We start from the raw sequence: 23,970 nt of genomic DNA, 5'->3' as shown, positions 1-23,970 counted from the left end.
TTAAAAGGAGTGAATCCATAGCCACCATCACATGGTCATCAATAAGGTCATCATATCTTACCTGTGTGCATTTCCTTATAGTATGAGCATTAGTATAGTCATCTAGCTGTACAGCATTTGGACAAAGTTAGAAGGTGCGGTGCGTTCAAAGACCGTCAAAGCGGGACTGGGACAAAACACTGCTTGCATTAAACTTGCAAACAGGCAAGAGGCACCAATGTAAAACAATGTATTTCATCTTCTCACATGGTTAGGATAAGAACTTTATTCATCCCACACAGTAGTGAGCATTCACCTTACATCATTAAATCAATCTTTCAATCTTTCCATAAATCAAGGCACAACAAACACAAATGTATTCTTGTATAAAATATATAATACATGAATTATCTACTTGGATATGGGTGAGTATTGTTACATTGTAACGGTGCTTCTCAAATATTTGGACGGGCCCCCTGGGGGGTGGGGTGGGGAACTGTCAGGGGGGTTCGAGAGGTTGTCATTTTAATGCAGACCTACCAACATGTTCAAATTTGTGAGTTTGACAATATCAGCATCGGTTTTTGTGAAAAAAGCCAATATCGGACATCCCTAGTTATTATACTTGCTTATCAAATCCTTTACCACTTATTTCTATCTGTGATTAATTGATTAATTATGAGTTAACTATGGACAAAATGTGATTAATCACAATTCATTATTTTAATTGACAACCCTAATTCTTTTTACTTAAGGATAGTCAAACTAATACAATAGCCACGTCTACATGGACCCAAATATTCCAGTTCCATTCGGGTTATTTGCTCAAACGGAAAGAATGTAACCTTTGTATACACCTCATTCCGGAGGAAAAGTGCCAATCCAAATGAACATAATCGGATTCACAGGGGTGGAATATTCCTTTCCTGACAGTAGACATGTTAAAACATTCATTCATTCATTTTCTACAGCTTTTCCTCACGGGGGTCGCAGGGGGTGCTGGAGCATATCCCAGCTGTCTTCGGGCGAAAGGCGGGGTACACCCTGGACTGGTGGCCAGCCAATCACAGGGCACATATAGACAAACAACCATTCACGCTCACATTCATACCTATGGACAATTTGGAGTCGGCAATGTTAAAACATGTTTTCAAGTATTTTTAACATAATCAAATGATTATTTATGTTTTGTAACTTTTACTGTTCAGGCCACACAGTCAAGAGATCGGGAAGACCGTGGTTCAAATCTCCGCTTGGGCATCTCTTTGTGGAGTTTGTATGTTCTCCGTGGTGGATTTTCTCCGGGCACTCCCACATTCCAAGGTTAATTAGGTTAATTGGCCACTCCAAATTGTCCATAGGTATGAATGTGAGTGTGAATGGTTGTTTGTCTATATGTGCCCTGTGATTGGCTGGACACCAGTCCAAAGACTGCAAGTGAGCAGTTGAAACTGCCTGGTATGAAAAGGTGACTCTGGTATGAACAAAGAATTGTTTAGTATATAACCAAAGGACAGTTTGTGGTGTTTTGTGTGTGTTGCACCTCCCGCGGCCCACCTTGTGATGCATTGCACACAAGCCAGCGGGTGGGTGACCGGTGGGGGCCGTGCTGATGAGTAATACCACCGCATGGGGGCTTCATCACTCCCACATCTCACTTCTCCTCTTTGGAACAAGCGAGGCTGCAGGATGTTCTTTTCTTGTTTATGTTGAATGAATTTATTCACCCACCTCTCTATCATCACCAGATCTTCCTGTGGGAACAGAATCTGGAGAGGTTCCACATGGATCTGTTCCGCTGTCGATGCTACCTGGCCAGCCTGCAGGGTGGCGAGCCCCCCAACCCGAAACGCCTGCTGGGCTTTGCCTCGCGTCCCACAAAGCTGGCCATGGGGCGACTGGGAATCTTCTCTGTGTCCTCCTTCCATGCCCTGGTACGGCCACATGTCATGCCACATGCTCTCTAACCTAATTACACTTCCTAAAAGTCTGAATTCACTTCTACATGTCCCGCTAGGCACTGAAGCAAAGATTTTTAAACCAGAAGAACTTGACCGTGAACGTGTTTAAAGCAAGTGTTTAATTAGCCAGAAACTTTGTGCCCCCCTGTGGCATGACTGGTCACAACAACCTGACGACAAAGATCTTTGGCCCGTTGTTCGAGATCTTAGCCAACAGTCGTTGCTGAGAATGTACAGAATGAAACGGCGCCTGAGACATGCTGAACACACACACACACACACACACACACCAGAGGTTGATAGTGTTGACTGGCGGGTGGATCAATATGAACTGTGCCATCCCTCAGGCGCTTTCCCACAGAACAGACTTTCCTAACCCCCCGACCACCACCACCACCAGCACCCCTCTTTCCTTTTTACTGCCTACATCCTCCCTTCCTTTGTGTCCTTATCTGCTTCACACCCTCTCTAGACCCCCCACCCCCTGCAAATCACCACCCTGTCTCCTCCCTGCTGTCACACTGTCAGACATTACCACACAATTGATTTTTTTCACCAAGATTTATTGGCCTAGCACGACGCCATTTTAAACATGTCACCTAAAGTGACACACAATTGGACCTGCTACTACCACTAATAAATGAAAAATACCACGCAATGTGCAAAGCAAGAAAGTAAGCAAAATATAGAGGAAATAAATCCAAACGGTCTACAACAGCTTTATCGGAAATCGGTTAAGTAGCTTTTATGTAATCCTGCTAATGGAGATTCCTTATAAAAGACGCATCAAGCATTAATAGTTGACTAACTAGTGAATAAGCAACTTTCTGTGTTAGATATTAAATCCTCTGTGTGCACTGGTTAGCATATCGGCATATTATGGTTAAGAGATGGAATCTCTGTTCTCTTCCGCAACTTGGCTTTCTTCCCATTGTAGACTGTGTCAATGTGTGTCAGTGCTTGCTTGAATGTGTCCTCTGATGGACACATCGGCCATTTGTGCATGTCACAGGTGTCTGCCCGCACCGAGGGTAGCGTGAAGAGGCGCAGTCAGGCCGTCCATCGCACCTTCAGCAAGCGTCGCAGCCGCTTCTCCTCCTTGTGGGGGCTGGACACCACATCACGCAGGAAGTCTAAGGGACATCCCACAATCAGCCAGGTACTAAACCAACTCCCGTCAGGTGGCACATGTTGTTTCTCTCTATAGCGCCTCCTAGTTGTAAATGTTGTGAACACTTCCTTGTTGTTGCAGGTGTTCGTTGACGGGATGGAGTCACCCAAACCGCCCATAGAGCAGACGTTTGAAGACTCCGCCAGTGAGAGATCTGTAAGATGTTCGTTTGTAGACTATTTTCCCCACTTCCTGTTTCTTTGTTTCTCCTTGTTGGCCACCCTGAGACCACAAACACATTCCACGCCACCATCTCCATCCTTTCCCGTTGAGAATGTAGCTGCAGGCGAATTGCACCTCATTGTTTGTCTTTTTCATAAATTACTGGAGCGGCTGATGCTGGCTTACAATCTTCTCGGCACCCCGAGGCCAGCAACCACCCTCCATTTACCACCTCCTTCCACTTATCTGATATCCGCTTTGTGAAGTTTGTTTTTATGGCTTATGTGGAAGAGCACCATGGATGAAGCCTTCCACATCTATGACAGACGCCACGTCCACATCTGCCTGGACACATTCTCTTTTCAACCCAGTTCAACCATAAGTCTATTTGAACTTGAATGTTTTTGTCTTTCAGTGCATTACAGGCAACCCACAAACTCATGCTAATGTTAGTATTACTTCAATCGTGCCTGTGCCTGTTCTTGATGTAGTACAAGAAAAAGAATACATTTCTTAAGACAAGAGACTTCTGCAGTGCTCTAACCCATTCTCACACTGTGGAGGTCCCCAGTGGCTCTGTGGGAGATTGATTTGCTTCCACCCACGCACAGCGACTAACATACTAACATCAGGCATGCTAGAGGCGAAAAGAGGAGGAAAGAGGTCTAGAGGATGGGCTGAAGGACGCTGGTTGACATCCAAGCCTTTGTTAACTGGGCAGTCCCTTTTTTACATTCTGTCCTATGGATCTGTACTAGGTTTAACCACAAATATAGGGAAAATGTTAAATGTAACAAAGTCTGTTGTAATGTCTCCAGAGTGATGACAAATGTGAAAAACATGATGCAACCAAAAAATAGCACTGCAAAAACAATCACAAAGGGTAGAAGGTGTATAGCAAGAATAAAGGGTCCTGGCAGGAAGACAAAGCTAAGAATGGAAGTAACGCTGTAAAAGTACAAAAGAACACAAAGAATACTAGACCGTCGTAGGTGATTCACAAAGTAGTAAAAGGGTGTAGCCCAGTTTTGGATGAAAAGAATATTCCAGCATCTTCCTGATGCAGCCAGGGAGTATAAAAAGATGCTGCAGCCATGCCTTGGAGGAGGCCAACCAACCTAAGAAAGAAGGCAACATACGGCCAGTAGAGAGACAAGGTAACAAAAGCATGACCAAAAAAGGTGAATCCATTAATCCATATTCTCAGGTTTTGTACGACTTTTTCTAACAATTGTCTGACCTTAGGGCCATTGGACTACAAGGCTTCCACTGTAAAACAAAACATTACAATGTGACACGCAAAAAAGACTTTTCAGTGAGCATCTCTAAGAATAATAAAAGCTTGGTTCCAAACGGTCGCAGCTGAAGGATTTTTCCAAGCTTTTCAATGAATCCCACTGATGGCAGCAGGGATTTGAGAGTCTCGCCTCGTGGTGTGCCGTTGTGACCCCCACCAGCAGAGGCATCTTATGGGCCATACTGGCAGCCAGATGGTGTTGAGCCTGGGAGGGGGGCACAGTACATGTCTCTCACCCCCCGGTCTTTCTTTCCTACTTAATGTGTGAGGCATTATTTCGGAATGATGATAAAACTTGCTCCCTTCTGCCATCACCCTGCACATATTGAATGGCTGGATCAGGGGGGGAAGGTGATGGCACAGCAGCAGTCGGGGGGGCACAGACCTAGAAGAACAAAGAAGGTGCTGGAAGCTGTCACCTGATAGCAGGGGATGTGATAGCGCAGATAAAGTAGACGTTGATTGGCCTGCCAGATTGTCCCGGGTCATGGCGATGGGCGCAGAGGTCAGATGTGCGCGTCAACACACACACACGCGAACATATGTGGCTCAAAGCCGCTCGGGAGCTCAAGAGGCTTACAAATGAGATTTTGTAATTAGATCTCCAGATGCTTTAGACCACCATCAAATCCATCAAAGTCAGCGCCTTTCCTCAATAAGAACAATGTCGCTAGCTAATTATTATTACTACAATCTGATTGCTACTCTGTGTGTTTCCAGAAGGACAGAGAGAGCTCAGTGAAGAGTCTTCCTCAGCTGACCCCGGACAACGACATCTGGGTCTCAGAGAGCCTGGCCCCCTCCTGGGTGTGCCTGCCTAATGACCAGCCTGTCCTGGCCATCGTGCATCCCGGCGACACGGCGCTGGAAGTCCTGAGCGATGTGTGCAAGGTGGGGCATCAACACCGCGTGCAAATAGACACCTCTAGCGCTGAGCCTGTAGAATATGTGCTCCTGACACAATCCTAAATAACGGTCCCGCTTAGCAATGCACACATGCTATGTAGAATGTACTACGTACGGTATGTGGGATGACACCTTCCAGCCTGTGGATGTGTCACATATTTTACATTCAGTCTGAAACAACAGAATGTGACACACAAATAGATGGTTTTGTGTTCTGAATGTTCTCTTTTCACTTTGGTTGGAATAGTGACACTGTTGGGTCATGAAAACGTTCACACCATCCTACACGAACAAGGAATAGCCTGCTAACTTGACAGTTGTGTACACTTATCACATTTCTGCAAATATTCTTTATTTATTATCAAATTTACCATAATAGTGTGAATTGTGTCCTATGGAAGTGTCCCATGAAAGTGTTGCCAGTGTTAGCTCTCTTTTTGTGCACCATTCAATAGTAAATCCTACCAGTACACACATACAGTATGATTCCCCTTTGTTGTTATTAGGCTTTGACTGTAATGACTTTCTTCAGGGTTCATAAGTAAAATGACCTCATGGTAAGAGCTTATAGCGCCACCTGTTGTCTGGATGTGTGCTTGATACATGGCTAATTTCATAGATGCAGTCTGTGTGTATTTGTGCGGCATGTAAAGGCAGTACGACAAAGAGGATCTTCTCATTTCCTCACCTCTCGCCGCGTAAAGCCGCCACAGACTCCATCTTCTTTCTCCTAATTGGTGTGAGATTCCTGACAACATATTCCGTCTAACGCAGACACACATGTAATATAGAAAAAAAACATGACGTGTGGGCGATCAATGCACGCTGACAACGTGTCACAAGCAACCACAGCATCTGATTGGCATATCACATGCATTCAGGTCTATTAGAAATATGTCATTTACTGTTATTTTCCTCCCTGCAGAAACACAAGCTGGATGCTTCTGGTCACTATCTGCGATTGAAGGTCGACGTGGACGACCACACTCTCTTCTATGTGCCCAAACCTGAGGAGGACATCTATGATGTGGTGAGTGTGATTAAATGACCACGGCCACCCAGCTAGGAGACCTGAGTTCGATCCCTGTGTGGTGACTCTGTGGTGACATCAGGGGTCCTTTGTCCAAACTCAACCCTGACACCTCGTCCTCGTGTTCATGTCAAATGTCAATATAAGGAGGTAGAAAGCACATCTTAAAGCTGATGATAGTGTATTCATATTCACATGTATATATATTTTTTAAATGTTATATACTGTAGGCGAGCTGCACCGCGGACGAGCGTTATGTTAGCCAAGAAGGGGGGTGGACGTTGCACATCAATTCTCATGCATGATGTATGATAAGTTATGCAAATTAGCTTGATGTGTATGTAGTCTCATGATGGAATAAAAACATGGCCACAAAGAACGGTCATATGACGCCGCCGCTCTGAGCTCAAGAGTACATCAATCTTCTCCCTGAGTGCTCTTCATCATCCTATGATCCTCTCCATCCTCTTTGATCAACATCTCCCCCTCCTTCACTGGCATTACCTTCTCATTTCACAGCTCTCACACCTCACATCGCCTCATTTCACACACACTCCACATGTGTCGTGACCCCGCAACCAATTGCTTTCTTAAGGAGCGTGAATAATACATGAATTCACCTCACCTCTATCAAGTGTGATGACGTGACATTGACCTTCATGCTGCCGCCCCCCTCCTCTTCTTTCTTGTGTTTATCTAGCTCTACAAGGAGATTGAGATCTGCTCCAAGTCCACCAAGGTGATCCAGTTTGACAGAGAGGAGTCCTGCAGCTTCGGATACGGTAGGCTGGCCTCAGAGCACAGACCTTTTTAGACTAGACTAATGGATCTCAGAGCCTTGTAGAGTAGCATTTGTCTTAAATGGATCTAATCTCCGAAAGCACAGCAGAAGCTGAAATGTATGGTTTGCTTGTCAGGAGGCATCCTATGGATTTTTGCATGCCTTCTAGTAAAGGAAGATAGATTGTAGTTAATGGTGAAATTGTAAACTGACTAAATCCTGGATGCCGAATGTCACTTATATGTGTGTCTTTAGGTTTCTGTGTGGCGGTTTTGGACGAGGACGGGACGCAGCAGCTTCACATCACTGAAGTCAAAGCAGGAGGACTCGCTTCAGCCAAAGGTAAACATGATACACCTCTACACCAAATGCCAAGATGGCTGCCACAGATAGATGTATATAGTTTCTTTACTGAGTACTAAGTACGCCATCTATGTGGTATCAACTGCTTCTTTCTGTGGCTTTGTCACATTGTACAAATACAATTAATCAAAAAAAGAACAGAAATAGAGCCAAAAGACATAATGTAAAGAGGAAAAGTTAGCACCAAGTTTTGTATATTTTAAATATATATACAGGTTCATTCTGTGTCTTGCTTTCAGCACCTTGGCACGTGGCAATGTAGTAGAAATGTAGTAGAAATTAAATTAGTAGATTGCAATATATTGTAGTATATTTATATTTTTTCATTGTACTTTTCTTAAAAGTAAGGTTAAAACCTTGTCTGGTATATCATCTTGTCTTGTGAAGACCTGTGTGTCTTTTGATGATTTTTGTGTGTCCTGTCATGATGGACGTGCGTATTGAATTTCAGGTTAGCTGGAAGAACTGGTGGCAAGTGCAAGCCCCCCCCCCCCCCCCCAAAAAAAGAGGGTTTAGATGGTCCTTACACCTCACATCATAGAACTGCCATAGATCTGCAACAACATTTCATGTGTCCAAAACGTTGTTTGTAATTTGGTTAACTTGGCAGTACTAATCATGCTTGGCTACATCGCTAGCAGTCTCTCTCTACAATGATAATTCCAGTTTAGATTTGTAAATACTAAAAGTCCTGTTGATGCCAGTGTACCTGTACATTGTGTAGTTGAGACTTAGTCCAGTTTGAGGAGAAAAGATTAGCCTAGTCAGTTGAATGGACCTTCATCTTTGCAGCTGCCATGTTTCCATACAGCAGCAGCAGAAACCCCCAGTCTTGCCGCGTATACGCCACTAAAATCTAGAAGTTCTTAGCTTCTGAGATCACTCAAGTGTGAGATTGTATCCTGCAGCCTTAGCGAGCTAAAAGCTGCTGGCCTAGCAGTAGTCGCGGGAAGTCGGCGTGTTGACTTCTGTGCATTTTCTGCATGGTTGGGTTTTTTTTTTTTTTTAGCTTTACATTTTGCTGAATCACAGACACAATGTTTAGCAGGTCAACCAGTGTGAATGAGGAGAATGCATGAAGACTGAAAGCGATCACGCTCTTCTGTGTGCTCGTAGATGGAAGAATAAGGAAACCAGGCCAGCACTGCAGGGTTAACCAGAGATGATCTTTTCTATCCCTTTCATTCTCTTTCAGTGTAATGACACAGATGCACACAGCAGTAGCAGCAGCAGCGTAGGGCCTGGAGGGTTATTTCTCTCAGTCCAATAAAGACTCCACTACAGCTGACATTTCACATTGCCGACAACTAGGTCATACCTTGGGGCTGAATGTGTCATTTGTGTATAGATATATTAACTATGTGTGCGCGCGATTGCATTAGTGAAGCATTGTGGTGCGTGTCTGTGCCAATGCAGGTGAGCTGTCACCTTATTGGCTGCTAAGTGGGAGTTAATTAGCAGAGCAGGTGATGGGGGGAGGAGCTAGAGGTTTTTTCTTCCAAGCTGAACCTGCTGTGTAAGCTTCTATACATGACAAGACAGGAATAGAGCCATCCAGTCTGGCCATGTTCGTTATTAGCCTGCAGCTTGATAGGATGGATTTTTAATGTATTGGAGCACATTGAGGTCCCAACATGTCTGATTAGGTGTGGATTTGTTTGTATAGCTCGTTTGTGCACATTAGAGCTCTGCAGCTCACGGTCTTACATCATGATGTCGTGTTAATGCGCCGCAAAGAGGCAAAAAGGTTATTTTTAGGGATTAGCGCTGAATAGTTTCTTTTGTCACGCAGGTCTGCGAGTGGGTGATGAGATCCTGCTGCTGAACAGCAAGCCTGCCTCCGCCCTCCAAATGGACGACATGAGGGCGGCATTTGCTCACCAGGCCTTGACCCTGAGCGTGGGCACCCTGCCCCGCCTCGACCCCTCCATGCTGTGCTCGCTGCCGCCCCGCAGATCCGAAGCTGAGCCTGGTCCAGTGACGGACATCTTCTCCCAGAGCCAAGGTCAGGATGACACGTTGTCACTGGGCCGCGAAGGAGGGTACAAAATATGTTAACATGTTGGCTTTATTCAGTCATCTGCCTTGGCTTTAGTTGTTTACTCCTGCAGTTTTAGCTATAATTTAGATGTTTATATCTTGTTCCGTAAATCAATCACTCACTCGAGTGTTGAACTTAAGAGGCTCCGCTTAAGAGGAATACGCAAACCCTAGATCACAGATTTCCACAAAACCAAATAACATGGGCAACCTAGCTCTTATAACTTGGTGACGGGCTGGATAAAAGGACTGGCTCCAAATGGGGGTGTGTGTGGCCAGATGGAGCCGGGCCCCCTTGCCGCCACCTTGTGGACTGCAGCGGAACAGTATCATCTGACAGGCCATCATTTGTCACGCAAAGGACCTAACGTGAGGGACCCAACTTCAGGAGGTTTACACTGCTTGAGAAGCGTGTTTTTGTATGGAGGTTAAAGCTACCAAGCAGCTTCTGTCTTTTTAGGGTGAACGCCAACCCATACGGGGTCATGCCGTAGTGCATCTTCCAGATGGCCAAGTGTCTCTTTTAAAGTGGAGGCTCACATGCTAATTAAGCGGCACACTACCTGTGACCTGCCCTCTTCATCTGCGCAAGGGCGCCATTTGTTAAAAAAACCCCCACATAGCTCACCGTAACACACAGGAGCAGCATGAATATTAATTAGGTGCTGTCAGATGTGTCAGTGTGAGGGTTGCACACAAATAAACACTTCTGCAGCCCAGCTGGAGGTTCTTGATGATTTTTAGGAAACAGCAGACATGCAGCAGGGAATAGTTGCCCCGAGGATGCTGTCAAAAGTCTTCATTGTTAGGATGGCGGTCGATCATGTGCCACATATAATGTGGCTTTTACTACACGGAGGCAACCGGCAGATTGTACAGTTCACACTTTAGTAGTAGTTTGCTGCCTAAACGGGCTGCGGAAGAAATCAAAACGGGGCATACCAACAAATGCTATGTAATGCTAGTGCTCAAAAGACAAACCATGTATTCAAACACTTATAATATATAACTCGTATAAATACTATAATATATTATTAGTAATTAAAACATAGGTGACGTGAATGTTCTCCATGCAGGTGAAGTTGGTGGAGACGTTCTCTTCAAGAATCATTATCTTAGTGATCACACTTAAGATACAGGAATGGGAAGATGCCCAAGTGGTTCAATGGTACATGCTGCCTTTCCTGCGGATGGCATGGCTTGTATCCCAGCCTGACACCCTGAAAATGGAATTGGAGACATCTGATTGGACAAAACCTAAAAAAGAATTTGAAGATGTTTAGCTTGGAGCCTCCTACAGTATTCGTACATTAATTTTCTACCGCTTATCCTCACGAGGGTCGCGGGGGTGCTGGAGCCTATCCCAGCTGTCTTCGGGCGAGAGGCAGGGTACACCCTGGACTGGTGGCCAGCCAATCACAGGGCACATATAGACAAACAACCATTCACACTCACATTCATACCTATGGACAATTTGGAGTGGCCAATTAACCTAGCATGTTTTTGGAATGTGGGAGGAAACCGGAGTACCCGAGAAAACCCACACATGCAAGGGGAGAACATGCAAACTCCACACAGAGATGGGTGGAATCGAACTCGGGTCTCCTAGCTGTGAGGCCTGCGCGCTAACTGCTCGTCTGCTGTGCAGCCCGCCTACAGTATATAACATTTAAAAATATATATACCTGTGAATATGAATACACTATCATCAGCTTTAAGATGTGCTTTCTACCTCCTTATATTGACATGAACAGAGGACATTCTGGACGAGGTGTCAGGGTTGATGGTGGAAGAGAGCTTGGACGAAGGACCTCTGATGTCACCACAGAGTCCTGGAGATCAACCTGAAGAGAAGATATGCGGCGGGGCGGGACAGAAGGTACGAGTCCATATGCCATTAGATGAAGAGGAGTGCGCTTAATGTCTGGCAGGTGGCAAGCAGATGTGTGTGTGTGTGTGTGTGTGTGTGTGTGTATGTGCGCACACGCGTACATGTGTGACAGACAGGTGAGAGACGCAGCGAGACAAGTGTATCGTTTTGTAATCAAACCGACGTCGAGTCTCATCAGCGTTTGTGATTGTAGCGACACGCCGCATGCTACCAGGCCTCCCCTGGATACGCTTGTCACTTTTATCACCATGGCGATGAGTGACGACCTGTCACCTTTCTTTATCACCAGAAATGCAGCACTGTGGAAGGTCAGACAGCGAGATGACGCTTTAGTTTTTCTTGCTCAAACTTCCTGGCCCAGCGTCTTGGCGGCTTTCCTTTCTGTCTGCACTGTGCTTTCTTTGTGGGTGGATCCAGGAGTGGCGAGGCCCTCGTCTTACCTCATTTCACCGCTGGCAAAGACAGGACAATTTTAATTATCCCCGCATTATAATTACTTGATTCTATGCACAGTGTTTCACATCATTTAGTGCAGATAAATGAGTGTCTGGAGCGGCACAGGAGACTGGGAGGTTCATTATTTTAGACAAAAGCAGCGCCGCCACCTCCAAATGTGATAAAGCAAGGGGGAGGGGGAGGGTGGGTGATCACTTGGGATAACAGCAATCATGGAGACGATGGTGGTGAGTGCACCTCTTCCCGGAGGAGCAGTTAGTGGAAAGGGCTGCTTATAATTTATAGCGCTTTACTTTTTAGCCTGGAGGCATTTCGGATGAAAACTCTGCAGGAAGGTGGGGGTTGTTTTGATTGACAGGCAATGTTTGGCTTCTGGTTATCTTGCCTTTATCATCTTTGGCATCGATTCTCTTCTCAAATGTCAGTGTCGTTTTTGTGCCTACTCTTCTCTTATCTCACTGATGCCTGCTGCTGGCTGCTTGTTTACTGTAGTTGCACCGCGCGGCCACTAGAGGGAAGACGGGGGCAATGAACCAACCAGTCAGTCAGTCTGCCAAACCTCTCAATTTCACTGAGAAAGCACCATATGCCCTTCTTTCATTTTTGCACCCAGGTTGGATGCTGGTGGAAATGATTGGCAGATCAGAATTTCCTTCATTGTCCCTTATTTTATTATAAAATGTTGTCTTGTAGGAATTATAATCATTCCACAAGTCTCATTAATTTGCCTTGATATTCTGCAGTTTGAAGGGTGTAAAACGAAACATGATATTTACATTTGCACCTTTCCACTGACGAGTGAGCACACATGCTGTTATGCATGTCGTAATGTGTGATGATGCGCATATGGATGCCAAGTACTCGGATGTGCATAATCTCAGTTTATCCTGCTTTCTGCTGGCAGGGGCGGTGGCAGGTTGGTGCTTGCCTCCAAGCTCCGCCCCGTTCCCCATATTGCGCCCACTGTGCAACAACCCCCCTCCCTCCACACACTGGCTCGGGCGGTAGCCACAGGCTGTTTTACGTGTGCTGAAAAGGTCAAGGTTTGTCTTTGCATGCGCGGCACCTCTTTGGAGAAAAGGTAACGCAGATCCTGTTGTGGCTTGACTTTTCTTTTCACTTAGCTGTTATTAGTTGACGTGTAGAACGCTTATCATTCAAATCTAATGCTCATGCTAAATCCAAAGGATGGTTTGCATACATTAAATGTGTTCAATGGAATGAAGAAGCTTTCCCACTTTTCCATTGAGCTAATGAGCACTCAAAGTGTGTGTGTGCGTGCGTGTGGAATCAAGGCGTGCTTCTCTTACATAACTTATGTTTTGTCAGCAGTACAGCAGGTGTGGCCTGAAGAGTCTTTGCAGGTTGGAAAGTGCAGGTTACAATGAAAGTACTGGAGAATGAGAGAGTAAAGCAGAAGGTCATGAGGTTGTTTTCATTGCCTTTGTCACTTTCAGCTGCAAGAGGTGTTTGTATGAAAGGTGTACATTCTGGTGCTGGTCCAAATGTGCTCTGGTCTGGGCTGTTTTGCTTCCTTAAGTACGTCAGCCACGAAAGAACCAGTGCTGCGCTTTCTTCCTGACCCTCCTCCTTCCTTTGCCTCCACCTCACTTGCTCCTCGATTCACAAAGAGGCGATGTTCCCAAAACAACCTGAAGTGGACTTCTGCTGCTTGACTCGGTTCTGTTCAAGCTCACGGTGGATTTGCTTTCGTCAGCATCAGTGAGACTTGGGAGGTGTAAGTGGAGGATGGGGGGCTAGTCATGGACAACACGCCGGACTTTTGTTTGGAGCTCTGATCCTCCAGCATGTCCATCTTCAGGAGGAGGAAGAGAACCTCCAAATGCTCGTCCAGGTTTTTTTATGATTTACAGCCGGTGAGCCGCACTTCCATTGTTTACACTCGTGTCTGCAGGATGCTTTTTAGGCCACGTTCCCACTAGCACCATTGCACATGTGCACCATTTGACCTACGCCTGTAAGCATCACATTAGTGCACACATTTTGGCAAGGAAAAGTTCATTACTGCAACATATTTCACACAGTTCTGCTTTTTAATGCTGGTTTTAGGAAGTCCGCTCAGGAGTTGTTGATTTTCTTGGGTCGTTTGGTCTCCTAGCTAACTTTTATGCATCTGTCATCTCGATGCCTCGTCAACAATGACCACCAACCAGCTAAAATGATGAAAGAAAAGCTTTGTTTTTAACATTTCACGGCAGCCATGCTTGGGCGGGTTGTTAATGGAAAGCTGCTTTTTAATGACGCTTCATGCATCATCATCATCATCATCATCCATGTCACGGTGACATGTCTCTACTCACCGCTCTGTCTGCTGTGAAGTCCTCTGATGGTGGCAGACTGCGAGACCGACCACCTCAAAGGCTCTCATACCGTCTTTGACTCGTTAACGCGTTAGCATGGCGAGTGTGTGCTTTGTGTGACGGGACTGACTTGTTTCCTTATTAGCTTGATTGTGTGTGTTGTGCTTTAACGCACAAACGATCAGCATCCTCATTGGTCTGTTTGTGTCCATAGTGCTGCCCAACGGCTTTGAAGGCCTCAATGGGAAATTGAGTTAGTCACTGGTGCGACATGACAGACAAGGCATGCAATCTGCTTAGATGGGTTTGTTCGCGCCTCAGCATCTGTCTGTCAATGTAATTGCATGCCACCAGGAGGCATATATTATGTTGATTTTTTTGAGTGCATAACACAGGTCACACTTGTATTTTAATCACGTCTAGCTCTTTAATAATTGCAGCATTAATCCCAGTCCACTAAAATGGCAGCATGAAATTGGATTGATCATGTTTGGTGGCTGCAAGGCTTCATTTACAGCAAGCGTGTGCTGCAGAGGGATACTAATATTTATTTTGCTTAAAAAAATCAAATATGCTAAGAATGTTTACATTATTATTATTATTATTAGCATCAACATTATTAGCATTGCCCCCCCGTCTGCATATCGGACACCCCTTTCAAAGGAGATATCGGAGAGAAGAAAATACATAACCGGTGATCTGTGTCATAATGTATTTTCTGTATGATTACAATATTTTTTTACATTTTCTTAGCTGAATTTGTTCATGTACGTGCAGAAAGCAGAGCCTCTAAAAAAGATTTATTATACACCATGACTTAGAATGTCTTTAATGGACAATACAGTATGGCTGCTGAGAAGTCATAAGGTGAAGAATAGAGATGGGACGCAAAATACGTTGACGCAAGAACTGCACGTCGATGCGTCGTCACTCAGAAGCAATAAATGGCGGCGGGCCGCGGCGGCATCAAGCAGCAGAGGAGAAGAAAAGATCTCGCAATAGGATGTCAAAAGTATGGGAACTTTCCACTTAAAGGTAACGATTCGGTGGTCTGCGACCTGTGCAAAATGGAAATAGCGTACCATAAAAGCACTACTGTGATGCACCAGCACCCGGGAGCTGCTCATGTGGAGAAGACACCGTACGTTTTTCAACTTTTTTTTTTTTCCTTTCCTTGTTTGTAATGATTAACCCCGTCATTCATCCGAACCGCACCACGTAACTTACCACGTACTCTGCGTACTCACGCACACAGTATGCGCCCACTCAAACACACACCTGTGCAGACACACGCACAGAATGGGAGTGGTGGTGGAAAGCAAGAGGGAAAGAAAGTGCTCTTGCAGGAACACAGCTGCTGTTATTTTTTATTTATTTTAGTTTGTATTTTGATTCAGAGTGGGTTCTTTGCACAGTAGTTTGATTCATTATTTTTTTATTACAATTAATTTTTGAACATATGAAAATAGAAAATCTATTGGAAAGAAGACATTTGTTTTATTCAAGGAGATAAATTAGCATTAATTGCTTTATCGGTTAAATTATAGGGAGATGATCGAATAGAAATCAAATCGGATTTAAAAATGAATCGTTAGATTAATTGATGCATTGAAATTTTTTTCTAGATTAATCGTTTAACCCAGCCCTAGTGAAGGAGGTAGTACTCTGTTGTGCTTGAAGGGGGCGTGCATGTAAATACTACTACTCACAACCATAGTAGGGATACCTACATAAGTGTTATGTGAACCGCAGGTTTTGCATTTAGTATTGAACATCGCGGACGCAGTAATGTTGACCTGTAAAAGTTATACAGTAGTACATTTTACTTTCATCCTGAAATGTATGTGAAATATCCACAACATCTTGTGAGTAGTACGACCACAAGTGCCGCACCATGCATGAACCTCACTGGAAGTGAAATGCTTTCTCGCAGAACACGGCGCAGGTCGCCACTTTCTGCCGTGGCCTCCACGACGTCAACGCTCCCGACTGCCAGATGTCGTCATCATCGTCGTCTTCGTCTCTCTCGCCGAGCCCTGTGTCAGCCCTGCCGCCCTCTTGTGGCACAGCGGCACAGAGGCAGCTGTCCGACGCTGACAAGCTCCGCAAGGTCATCAACGAGCTGGTGGAGACGGAGAAGACCTACGTGAAAGTCAGTAGGACAGTTGTTGATCTTGATAATACTAATGCTTTTCCACATGCACTCAGTTTTCGTACAGTAGCTGAAATTGATGTTTGTTTTGTTTTGAGTGAAATCCTCAGTAATGACTCACCCCCTCCTCCCTTCTCACATGCCCTGCCTTGTTCCTCTTTATGTTGTCTGATCTTGTTCTTGGTCTTTTCAGGACCTGAGTTGCCTAATCGAGTGCTACTTGACACCACTACAGAAAGAGAGCTTCCTGACTCAGGATGAGGTGAGGTCTGCAGCGTCATGTGACCACTTGCTGACATACCTGCTTTTAATTCAAATTCTGTGCTCGTCTGACCCAGTTGGACGACCTGTTCGGTAACCTCGGCGAGATGGTGGAGTTCCAGGTGGAGTTCCTGCGGACGCTGGAAGACGGTATCAGATTGGTGCCAAATCTGGACAGACTGGAGCGGGTGGAGCAGTTTAAGGTGCGGTATGAAGTTCCGCCCATTATTCTAGACCTGTTTCCTCCGATCAGCACAAGTTTTCAATTTTTCTTTGTCCCAAAATGTGAATTGGATGAAAATAACCGTGGCAAGCCCCACTGCAGTGTCAAGCATACCAGACTAAATGTCTTGTTGGAATGCTTCTTCTATGGTTTCGATACAATTGCACATTCAGAGATGGTGATTATGCCGCACCAAGTGATTGTTGATTGTATTTAGATGACTGTAATTACTGCTGCATATCTTCCAAAGACTGACATCTCATTAACATCTCAAAGGATCACTCACTGAGATTGGTAGTCCCAAACAATTCCCTTCACGTACATCACATCCCACTCACACCCACAGCCTGGATCAGGATAACGGCGTGACATCATTTCTCCACAGAAAGTGCTCTTCTCCTTGGGTGGTTCCTTTCTTTATTACGCCGATCGCTTCAAGATCTACAGCGCCTTCTGTGCCAGCCACACTAAGGTCCCCAAAGTACTGGCCAAAGGTAAGTGCAGCCAATAACGTGGAAACCTCCTGGAGGCTTTACCAGCGGCCTTTTCAACTTGTTTGATGTTTCACGTTGAATCAAAAAGCCTTCTCCTGTTCATTTTTTTCTGGTGTGGAGTCTTCCTGTTTATGTCTCTGGTGGGTGTGGTCGACCCACGAGTTGCTGGGACTGGCTGGTGAACGACAAATCGGTTGTTTGCCCTCAAACACGCTTATTCCCATGGAATGCAACAGTCATTGGGTAGAAAGGATGGCCGCTCATTTTAAAGAGGTGTGGGAGAAGCAGTTTATGTCAATCTAGAAAATACTGTACCTCTCAAAATAGTTTGCACCAGAGACTTAATAGGTGGACTCATGAACAAATGACAAGAAATAATGAAATGAAATATCTCCAACAAACAACAATCCAGTTCCCTCCATTCATCCTTTGTGGATTACAGCAGTTCCTTTTTGGCCCTCCTTGTGAAGAATTTTCTCCTTGCGTCTCTTTTACCGGCAGCCAAAACCGATCCAGATTTCAAGGCCTTCCTGGCGGAGAGAAACCCCAAACAGCAGCATTCATCCACGTTGGAGTCCTACCTGATCAAGCCTATCCAGAGGGTTCTCAAGTACCCCTTGCTCCTCAGGGAGCTGTTTTCCCTCACTGACCCAGACAGCGAGGAGCACTACCACCTGGATGGTGAGCCCCACTGTGCCGTAGGGCAACTTGATCACCTGCTGATGACGCCCTGTTGCTGATTTCTGTTTTTTATGCCCCCCCTCCCCCCTCCCCTCCAGTGGCCATGACGGCCATGAACAAAGTGGCTAGTCATATCAACGAGATGCAAAAGCTTCACGAGGAGTACGGCGCTGTGTTTGACCAGCTCATTAATGACCAGACCTCACACAAAAAAGTAGGCGCCATCACGGCTTTCTTCTTCTATGACTTTTGTCTGATTGAAATGTTTCTCCTGCCAGGTGGCCGATCTCTCCATGGGGGATCTGCTGCTTCATTCCACTGTGGTGTGGATCAACTCTCCAGCCTCTTTGGTCAAGGGCAAAAAGGACCCAGAATTGGCTGCTTTTGGTGAGAATATGTGTGCTATCCTTTTAGCACGGGGGGGTTCCACAGGGCTCCCTTATAGGTACCTAAACCTCCATCTTGGCATATTTTAAAGCTAATTTTTGGGACATATCAACACTAAAGTTTCCCTTCCTGCTTTTTCAGAATGATTGCTCACATTTTAGATTTAAATGCCTTGTCAGCCATTGGGATGTTCAGTGTAAATGTTTATCAGTGCTTGCATTTGAAACTTTCCTGGGCTTAAAGTTTTGTGTTGTCACTGTTAATTACGTAAATGCTTAATGTAGTTATTTTCTAAGCATACAGATGGCTTTAAGGTTCATTATTGATATGAGCTGGTCTACATTTTGTTCTGAATTTTCTTAATGATAAGCTTTGCAAACTGGAAAATCCTTTTCCAAAGAGCGCCACATACTGCAAAAATTAAAGGATGCCAGGGCCACTTTGATATTTCGCAAACATTTGCTAAGAAGGTAGACATTTTGAGAAAAATGTGATAAAAGTGAAAAGGCTTTTACCCCCATTTTTGCTGTTTTTTTTTCTAGTATATTTCAAGTTTCTCTTTAAATAAACCTTGTATATTTTCTTATTTATAATTATTTTTCATTTTCTCATACTGCAACTGGAAAAAATGTTTCTCAGTGGTACTAAATGGCATTATTTTTTCTTTAATATTTTGACGTGACTCAACCTTTTTTGTATTTTCTCAACCCTTTCCCCTCGTAAAGCTCGTCTTGTAATTTTGACTTTATTTCCACTATATTTGAACTATTTTCATTTTAATAACTTTCTCCAAAACCTCATTTGATAAAATTGTTTTATGCTACTAAAAGGAAATATTCTTCCCAATATGATTACTTGTTTCTTGTTAGATTACAACTTTTACTCTAATATTTTGACTTTATTCATGTGAAATTACTGCAATTTTTTCCTGTAGTTAAATTCTATTTTTAGACTGTGCCACAGGCTGATGTAATAAAGCATGTAACGTAAGCTCTGCTTGCTTTCCTATATGACAGGTCATTGAACAAGAATAATCTTTATAGAACATTTTATAGGACATTTATTCCAATTGTATGGCATCCTGCTCGGCTTTGATGCTGGGAATGAATATTGAAAAGGGATTTTCTGGCATGGCTTAAGTGCAAGTGCATTTTTTTTATGGTGGAGTGAAGCTTGTCTTGTCAGCTGATCTTTGATGCTGATTATTTTTCTGTGTCTTTGTCAGTGTTTAAAACAGCGGTGGTGTTTGTGTACAAAGACTCCAAGCACAGGAAGAGAGGGGTGAGTGTGCTAAACTGCCAGACCTTTAGTTGCTAAAGAAGATATGTACCCGTGTGCCCTCTGGTGGCCGGATGGCGTACTGCATGTGGTGCTCACCCACAACCATCACCTCTTCCTCAGGGTGGATCTCACCGAGCATCAGTTAGCGACGACAAGGATCCCATCCGCTTCCGTCACATGATCGCCACAGACTCCCTGCAAGTCCGCGCTTTAGCGAGTACGTTCATTTCTTCACGAAGACCTGCCTCGTTAATCCTATTCTCGCACATGCACTCACTCTTTGCTTCACTGCCTTTAATCACCTCTAATTGCTTCTCCTCCTAATGGTCCACCAATTAGCAGGAAAGAGATAAACGGCAGTAATTAACTGCTAGCTTAAAAGGCAGTACATCACACATCTTGTTTGTTTTTTGTCTTCTTGTATGCAGACTCTGAAGGCACTGCCATGTGCGAGATCGTTCACACCAGGTCGGAATCGGAGGGACGACCTGAACGAACCTTCCAACTGTGCTGCAGGTTGGCACTTTATTGGTGTTTATGAACATGCCGCCATACTTCACCTTCATGTAGGAGACATGCAATGGAAGTATTGGAGACGCTCTGATAGATGGATAGATTTATGTTTAAAGGGAAACACACCCCCCTCACTCCGACCATGTTGGAATATTGTACAGCACTGAACCATGCATGTAAAGCACAAAGCATGCCATCCTTCCAAAAACCATTAAAAGGAAATGTTGGGTCCATTGCATCACCCTGGAACTGGACACAGCTTATTTCTGAATTGTATTTATTGGACCGTCATTGAATGTAGCATGTTGTCTTTGCATCCATGCACATTTATGATTCACCAGTCACAGTAATATGTCCTTAAAAAAACACATCTCATTTCTCTCAAGGCGGTAATAATTTCTAAATACGGGACTGTAATCCCTGTTAATTGGTTCCTATGATGAGTAAATCTCTGAAAAGTAGGATTCCTTCTTTAGAAATTGAATTTTTTAATGTTTTTTTTGTAGAAAACCTCACTGGTAGACGAGTGACGTCATCTTGTCTTTTCTCCTTTTGTCCCACGTCCAGTTCTCCAGACAGCAAGAAAGAGCTGCTGAAGGCGGTCCACTCCATCCTCAGGGAGAAGCAGCGTCGGCAGCTTTTAAAGACCGAGTCTCTTCCTCTCAGCCAGCAGTACATCCCTTTTGGGGGCAAGCGGCTGTGTGCCCTCAAGGGGGCGCGGCCTACCATGAACAGAGCAGGTGATGGAAGTACCGAAGCACCACATGTTTAAGCTTAGATGCTGGAGTTGAGATGTTGTCAGTGAAATGTAGAGCAGTCGAGTGCTAAACTGGAGACGTATTACTGCCGGAACTTTCCATTGAAGTGTTTGTGGATTCTCTTCAGCTTCCGCTCCTTCCCGGACGCTGGCCCGCAGGAAGTTGGTCCGTAACCGCTTCACCATCGATACGGACTTGGTTTTCCACGGCAACAACAACACCACCAATCAGGACTGCGACCCCGCCCACCCGACGCCCCAGAAGCCGCACAGCGACGACACGGACCGCTGGGTGGAGGAACAGTTTGACCTCGCCCGCTACGAAGACCCGGCCAAGGTGAAGGAGACGGACATCCTGAGCGACGACGACGAGTACTGTAAGTCCGTCAGGGCGGCGGCGGCGGCGGCGGTGGAGGTCGAGCCTCACAACCTCCAGCTGGACGCCCTCACGATACATGGAGTGGAGGGGCGGAGCCAAGACATGAATGGACGAGTGCCAACAGGAGGCGGGATCACACAGGACGACTCCGCTGAGCGATTGTCTCGCTGCGCCACGCCCACTCTGAAGGTGGCCCCCCTCAAGCCGTGTGCAGCAGAGGGGGCCGCCAACCAGGACCACGACGTCATTTGGGTGCGACGGGACGACTTCGGATGTAATAGCGATGTCTTCTGACCGAAAGAACTCCCAACTCGTCTTCCCTCACATGCTTTGACTGACTGACTTGACTGTGTGTGTGTGTGTGTGTGTGTGTGTGTGTGTGGTGACACAGGAACACGTGGCCAGTTCATTAGGTACACGTCGTGGCCCCACAGCAGTGCAACAGACGCCCTGCAACACTTTCCCCCTCCATGAGGACCACAGTGATGCTAGTTTCATGTTCCATCCAGTCAACACCAGAAACCCATTGATTCTTACTCAGGCAAGATGGCACAGGGGTCAAAGGTTGCATCCAGACACATTTGTCACCCCTCCCAACTTGGAAAACCTAGCCTACTGATTACAAAGGACAGCCGCCAAAGTGAGGTCAAAGTTCCCCCTTCAGGGTCATTTAAGGTTTTTAGCGTTTTAATTGGAGCTTCATGAAAAACCGATCCAAGTATTATGAACACGGAGCACCTTGCCAAGCTGCCCATCCAAATGGATTAGCGCTTCTCATTTCAAAAATCATAACCCATTATTATTATTTTGGCTTCTTGCAAGTTTGTTGCTGGAGCAGGCCAAAATCCAAATGTACAAAATGCTATGTTTTCACGGTCCCAAAGTCTATTTTTCCACCCAAAATGTGTCGACTTGTATTTTTGTGGCTCTCAGACTGTTTGTGTTTCAGCACTGGAAGCTTTAAAGAGCTTTTTTTCATGCTTTTTAACTTGTATTTAAAAGAAAAACTTCTGGAAGCTGACTTGAAATGTTTTTTTTTTCTTTTCTAAAAGCTAGCTTGTTAGGATGCTTTTCTACCGTCGTCGTTTACATTCTGCTCCAGTATTCCCAACCCACTTTGGCGTTTCTAAAATATTTCATTGCTAATGCTAATGCTAGCATCCATCAACTTTCTCGCCCTCCTTTAAAAGAAATCCTAATTTACTTGAAGGACATTCCTGATAGTGACTGCACCTCCAAAGGACCAACCCTTGACCTTGTATTCGTATTTTATTCGTCACAAAACGGGGACTAACGCTACTTGTATCACCTGCAGTTCTTCCTCATGTCCACCAGGCGGTGCTGTTTCACTGTCGCATCTTGCACTAATCAACAAACGAGACGTCAGCTGCTCCTGTGTGGATAATGTTGGTGGACAATAAGTTAGTTTTGAATAAATTTAGCATTTTAGGGTTGTTTTTAGACCACTGTGAGACACAATCACTACCCCCTCCCCACATGACTTGCTTTGTACTTGGATGGCCGTGTTGATACACGCTACATGGAGTATAATCATTTGTATGGCAAAATAAACTTTCTACATTTGACTTTTCAAGTGCACTTTATTGAAACTCACTATTAATGCTTTTCTCATTTCATGAATTTCCAAATTTCAGATAACATTTACTGTAAGTTTTTTTCCAGTTTGAACAGCTGTTGCTACTTGTTGAAGTCCAGGCAGAAGCTGTAGTAATTCTACACTTGATCAAATTGACTTCAAGATTTGTCAGATCAACTCACTTGGATGTTTGGACTTGTCAGCACCCTTAATCGCCCGAGCGCTTCAGCTTTAATGACCGGTTCTGTTTCATAACACGCCTCATACATACTAGAAGAGATCCGCGTTGACATTTTAGCAACATTGTTGTTATATTTAGCGAAACATTAGTGAAGCACAGTTCTACTTCCTAATTGTTGTGATGCATTCAGGGCCCATTACCAAATTCGTTTGGTCCTTTTCAACAAAGAAGGTTCACATTTCACTTCATGTTGAAGAAAATGTCAGCACTGTCATGGAAGATTTTTATTTTCCTCTTTTGGAAATCTCTTGACTTTTTCCAAATGTCACAAGTTAGACATACGTTATTTTAATGCACGGTGGTGATTGACGTCACGATGTGTCTGTCTCGCCCGTGTGTGTGTGTGTGTGTGTGTGTGTGTGTGTGTGTGTGGTCTTTGCAGGATCCTCCTCTGGAAGATAATCTGGCATCTGCTCTGTAACCTGAAGATTATTTCTGCTCTCATCAGGACCAGCCTGCATCCTGACGGAGCATCGCTGCCAGGCCATCTGCTTCTTAATCCTTGCGGTCCAAAGAAGGACGGACCTCCCACGGTGGGACCTCAGCGATGGCTTCAATGTAAACGTGGACACCCTGAGGTGCTATTCCATGTGTTGGAATCAGCTGTATGTGTCACAGTATTTATTTCTCCCAAAACTTAAAACTT

At 44.9% G+C, this 23,970-nt stretch overlaps 1 protein-coding gene across 4 annotated transcripts in view; it reads left to right on the top strand.

Moving 5' to 3' along the window:
• LOC131138896 (rho guanine nucleotide exchange factor TIAM1-like) overlaps positions 1-23,072 on the top strand; it is a 49,434-nt gene extending 26,362 nt beyond the window's left edge. For all 4 annotated transcript variants that reach the window (XM_058088248.2, XM_058088247.2, XM_058088249.2 and 1 more), the window contains 21 exons: positions 1,728-1,913; positions 2,953-3,099; positions 3,193-3,267; positions 5,291-5,461; positions 6,402-6,506; positions 7,207-7,288; positions 7,543-7,629; positions 9,443-9,655; positions 11,445-11,569; positions 16,292-16,510; positions 16,704-16,772; positions 16,849-16,974; positions 17,380-17,488; positions 17,990-18,169; positions 18,268-18,383; positions 18,448-18,556; positions 19,782-19,837; positions 19,958-20,054; positions 20,266-20,353; positions 20,918-21,090; positions 21,236-23,072. In XM_058088248.2, the coding sequence (XP_057944231.2) occupies positions 1,728-1,913; positions 2,953-3,099; positions 3,193-3,267; positions 5,291-5,461; positions 6,402-6,506; positions 7,207-7,288; positions 7,543-7,629; positions 9,443-9,655; positions 11,445-11,569; positions 16,292-16,510; positions 16,704-16,772; positions 16,849-16,974; positions 17,380-17,488; positions 17,990-18,169; positions 18,268-18,383; positions 18,448-18,556; positions 19,782-19,837; positions 19,958-20,054; positions 20,266-20,353; positions 20,918-21,090; positions 21,236-21,780 (3,078 nt within the window). In that variant the 3' untranslated portion in view covers positions 21,781-23,072. The remainder of the gene's footprint in view (positions 1-1,727; positions 1,914-2,952; positions 3,100-3,192; positions 3,268-5,290; positions 5,462-6,401; positions 6,507-7,206; positions 7,289-7,542; positions 7,630-9,442; positions 9,656-11,444; positions 11,570-16,291; positions 16,511-16,703; positions 16,773-16,848; positions 16,975-17,379; positions 17,489-17,989; positions 18,170-18,267; positions 18,384-18,447; positions 18,557-19,781; positions 19,838-19,957; positions 20,055-20,265; positions 20,354-20,917; positions 21,091-21,235) is intronic.
• Positions 23,073-23,970: the final 898 nt, after the last annotated feature.

This window comes from Doryrhamphus excisus, linkage group LG21 (assembly GCF_037039965.1).
Source record: "Doryrhamphus excisus strain RoL-2023G ecotype Guam linkage group LG21, RoL_Dexc_Guam_v1.1, whole genome shotgun sequence".
Classification (NCBI taxonomy): domain Eukaryota; kingdom Metazoa; phylum Chordata; class Actinopteri; order Syngnathiformes; family Syngnathidae; genus Doryrhamphus; species Doryrhamphus excisus.
Note: the sequence above shows the minus strand (reverse complement) of the source record. Positions and strands in the feature narration are given on the sequence as shown.